The 5,000-nt window shown below is 37.0% G+C and overlaps 1 protein-coding gene across 3 annotated transcripts in view; it reads left to right on the top strand.

The window, feature by feature from the left end:
• LOC122266560 (carbohydrate sulfotransferase 11) overlaps positions 1-5,000 on the top strand; it is a 43,061-nt gene that overhangs the window by 37,211 nt on the left and 850 nt on the right. For all 3 annotated transcript variants that reach the window (XM_086531961.1, XM_086531972.1, XM_086531968.1), the window contains one exon: positions 761-5,000. This exon is cut by the window's right edge and continues 850 nt beyond it. In XM_086531961.1, the coding sequence (XP_086388087.1) occupies positions 761-985 (225 nt within the window). In that variant the 3' untranslated portion in view covers positions 986-5,000. The remainder of the gene's footprint in view (positions 1-760) is intronic.

Here is a 5,000-nt window from a genome sequence, read left to right as displayed (position 1 = left end):
AAGACTGCAATGTATTTAGCACAGAGTATAGAATATATATCTTCTATCTGTTTCTTATGGATTTCAAGACCTCATTTATGTTCTGCCTTTATAGTCTGTTCCTATGGAGTCTTCTTAATCTCGAAACTTCAGCAATCCTTTTTTTCTTCAAAATCACATATTCAGCTACCCTTGCACCCAACTCCTTTCCCAAAGACCTGAATGATCTAGAAGACTCTCTTTCTCTCTGGCCACTCTCATGTATTCAAGAGATCTCTTTCTTTCATTTAATACCCAACGTCCACTCTCCTAACTCTGAGACTAGCTAATAGTCTCTCTCTGGTTCTCCATCAGCCTCTTTATCAGCTCTAAAACTCTTCTTCTGTCTCTATCTCTTCATCCCGCTTTCTCTTCCTTAACTAAGAATGAGCAATATTCGCTCTCAGCTCTAAAATCAAGATCTATTCCTCGCTCTCGCTCTCTCTCCCTCCCTCCCTCCCTCCCTCTCTCTCTCTCTCTCTCTCTCTCTCTCTCTCTCTCTCTGTATATATTTCAACATGTTGACATAAACCTATGTTACCTCATCCTTTTGAGATGTACGTAATCACTTGTCTCAATAAACTCGTCAAAGTCAAAAAGTCTCTCTCACACACACACACACACACACAGACACACACACACACACACACACACTCACTCACTTTTTCTCCAACCCCTTTCTCTCTATCGCCACTCCAAGAACCTCATTCGTTGTCTCTATCACTGTCTCTCCATCACCCAGTACGACGCGATCGGCCGCTACGAGCACCTGCAGAAGGACGTGAACCAGACGCTGCACTGGCTGGGCGCCGGTCAGTTCGCCGAGAGATTCCCTCAGGCCGACCGCCCTTACCACGCCACGTCCCTCCACCAGGAGTACCTCCAGCGACTTTCCATGGCAGAGAAATTGCGCTTTCTGAGGACCTACCTCCTCGATTTCTTGCTATTCGGTTACGAGATGACGTAATGCGGTTGATCGATTCTTAAACGAACAAACAAACAAACAACAAAACGAACTGTCAATCATCTCTCTCTGAGCACACTTTTTTTTAATGTGATTAAATTATTAAAAGGGTCATTTTTATCTTCTATGGCTTACAAATGCAGTGTATATTTGCGTGAATTCTTCTACCGTAGCTTCCCAGAAATTGAAATGAAAAAGAAAAAAAAAATCCCAAAAGAAGTTACACAATCAAGCTTTACCAGTGATATCACAATCTAATGAATAATCAAACGTGATTTTATTCGCCTCTATAAGCCTTAAATCGCCCGCTTGCCATAACATATTGAAATTACCTATATATAAATATATCTGATTCTGATCTATTGCCACAAGCTTTTATACAGTCAATAGGCCTATGTGCTTTACAATCCGAGCTGACAAGCCCGGCCAATTTCTTCCGTCTCAGCTATTAGTAAGGCCTAGAATTTATCAGTACATATGATTCCTTCTACAATCGTGATTAATCTAAGAATTGAGGGAATGAATGTAGGCCCATATCTTCATCTAACGCATCAACATAAACGTTTGCTTTTTCGTCCATAAATTCCTTTCGTACACAACGAATTCATTTATCGCGTTCGTAATCGACCTTGTTTTTGAACTATCATATAGCCACGCTCAATCAGGTAGCATCTCAACACAGCATGATTTTATAATGAATAACACATCTCTTTTCATCATCTTATGGCTCATTCATTACATATTCTAATTTCGTTTGTTAAGAATGCTCAACCTTTGCATATATTTTTCCCATGAGATGTCTTATAAACTACTTATGGTTCGTTATATCTTTTTTTTTATACTGTCTGTGTATGGAAGTTATTTTGATAATAAGCTATTTTGCTTCGCTTGTTTTCATCTTCGAACTTCTACGAGATGCTACTGGTACTATTATTGGTCTTTTTCGTGATATATATTATCTTGCTTTCGATGGTATGTAAATCTCAGAAACGTTCTAAAACAAGCAATACTTCTATGATTAAATTTAGTTTCCTTAACTGGAAAATTACTTAATTCAGGAAAACTTCTTGATATAGACAATAAAGCTAAGTGTTTCCATGTTTACAAGCAAACGTTTCTCCATTAACGAAATACAATGTTTGCACAATAGTATCAAGTCTTTCCATGTTGACGGCAAACATTTCTATATTAAGGTTAAACTCCACGTTTGCGACAAAAGTTTCCGTATCATAACGAGTCTTTTCGTATCTGTGACAAAATTTCCCCCAAAATTACGCCAATTCTTTCCATATCTGCGACAAACGTTTCAACAGGAGACAGGGCCAGTACTCACGACAGGTCATACAATTTTTTTTAACAAATTGAAGGACTGAACTAAAAAAAAAAAAAAAAAAGTCTTTGACCCCAAGCTTGTCCCACAATTTGTATATGTGCTTGATTTAGGACTGTCCTTATCGATCTGGTCTAGGACTCGCGTTGTGCCATATTTAGAAAATAATACGAATTGACTATGGGAAACGTTCACATGCCATGCACCTTGTGGTGATAGTTCATGCAAAATGACATGTAATTGATTATGCAATGCTTTTGACATATTTTAACCATATTAGTGCACATTTGATTATATATTATATTCCAATGTGGCACCCTCTACGTCTGTTACCATTGCGACAGACGTAGAAGTAAAATATTATAGAAATAAAGAAAGGAACTTGTTTACGGTTTCGTCTATGTCTACTGTAGGTCCGCAGTGGCGCTAGTGAGGTTTCCGCGTCCAGTTTGACCTTTTGACATGGCTATGGTCACGTGCAACCAGTGTGTCATTCAAAGAAGCAGTTTGAGTTAATTTTCCACCTTCAACATAGTCACTTTCGGGTTTGTTTACGTCGAAAGTTAGTGTGCCCGTCGATAGATGGTAGCACATTCGTCAACACACTTATTTTCATGTCAGGCACTTTCCTATATTCTAACATATAGCCTTTGCTACTTAGTAGAAGAACGGCGCCATTAGTATACCTCGAATTCCATATGGTAGGAAAATTGGGGGAAACGGCTCATTCAACATTTAATAATACAGGAAATAACATTACGTTGACAGTAATGTGTTCTATATTCAATCTAGGTGATTATTATCCACCGCTAGTCCTGTTATTTGAAGTTTCTTGTTTCATAAGGACAATCGCTACACTGGGTTTTAAATATATGTTCACTTGGAGTCAGAGACAATATTGCCGAGTAAAGACGTATTCTATCATAGACAGACATATCTGGAAGTCTATGGCCTTTCGTGAATATCTGCACTGCTCCTTCCATAACTACACTTCCATAATTAGGAAGAAAAAGTTTCTTTATCAGCTGTCCCCATATCAATGTCAAATGTTTCCATAATTACGATATACGTTTCCATAGAGACAGCCCTTTCCGTCTGCGCGTTTTTTTTTTCTTTTCTTTTCTTTTCTTTTTTTCTTTCTTTCTTTCCATATTCATGACGTGTCCCAATGTACAACGAAGTTACAACAGCCATTTCCTCGTTACCGTTTGTACACTGACACAGACTTATATCAGACGTTTCGAAGCTTTGCGACTTGAATTGCGTTGCGACATATGCGTGTCAATCACAAACTTTCCCATATGAGATCAAACGCGTTCGGACTTACAGCTAAAGCTTCGTCGTGTATAACAAACGTTGTTATAGAAATTCCACAAGTTCCATACTGACAAGAAGTGTTTGCATTGCATTTTCTATTAACATCAAAGTTTCCAAGTGTTTAGAGGACGTGTCTGTATTTCCGTTAAACGTTTCTCTATTAACACCAAACTTTCTACTTTCAAAGAAACGTTTTTTACTTAGGACAAACGTTTCGATATTCAACAACAAATACATCCATTTTCGACCTAACAAGCCAGTCCTGATACCGAACAGGGTAACTGATCAATTGATAATATTTACGTACAACTTATCTCCGAGCTTAATCCATATTGCTTTTCTTTCTATTATTCGTAATCTTTCTCTTTTAAGAAAAAAAAAAAAAAGTATCAGAAGAACAGAGACGTTCGAAGTAAGAAAGATATAACAGATATTATTATCCACAAGAGGGAAAATTTATTTCAGGACGAAGAATTTTTTTTCTTTCGATGTGTGTTTAGATGTAAATGTCAAGGTTTCGATGTATGTAGATTACAGAAGATCCACAGAAAGCCAGTTAAGATCGGTGTCACGTGTTACTGTCAGTGGAATTTGTTTCATTTCTAGCTAGAGGTACACATTATTATTTAGACAATAATGCAATGAATGAAAGTTTCCCTAATTTGCTTTTTGCCTCTAGTTAGATATCGTTCTCTTTTAGAATATGATTTTAAGACTAAAATCACTTATCATTAGCAAAAAATAATGTTCAAGGATCAGTCCTATAGAGCAAAACCACCCCTCCCTACACAAAAAAAAAAAAATTAAATAAATAAAAAAATAAATAGTTACTGCTCAATTACCCAAAGAAAATTGAACCGATAGAAAATGGTTCACCGGTAAACTTAAATAAACCTAATAGAATGTTCCATAATTTGTCAAATTTATTACATACATATATATCTGGATGATTCTTGGGCAACACTTATCAAACACGGTCATAGACGCTTACATGTTAGGATGTATAGAGTCTGTCAATCAATGTCTTTGGTGCTGTGCGTATGATTACCGAAACTAAAGAGCTTTAAAAGAAATTCACTCGATGTGTCGTGTTCACTCCTCAAAAAAAAAAAGGATGTAAAATGTGCAAGCCTTAATTAGTCTCCATGTGTAGATAGGCCTTCCCAAATCTTGCTCGCTAAATGGAATAAATGTTAAGAGCAATATGTTGGTCAGCAGATGATAATTATTTGAAACATATCGAAATAAAAAGGAAAATGAAAGCCGCGTCCTAGCGTGGGTTCGCAGGACGATTCGAGATTGTTTCTTCAGTTGCATATTGCCATGTCAATGAACTGGATTGAATATATATCAAACGTCCATTAGTTCAAA

Source organism: Penaeus japonicus, unplaced genomic scaffold (genome assembly GCF_977035675.1).
Source record: "Penaeus japonicus unplaced genomic scaffold, GWHDUDI00000001_assembly GWHDUDI00000003, whole genome shotgun sequence".
Classification (NCBI taxonomy): domain Eukaryota; kingdom Metazoa; phylum Arthropoda; class Malacostraca; order Decapoda; family Penaeidae; genus Penaeus; species Penaeus japonicus.
The sequence above is the reverse complement of the archived record's forward strand: the minus strand, read 5'-3'. Positions and strand labels throughout refer to the sequence as shown.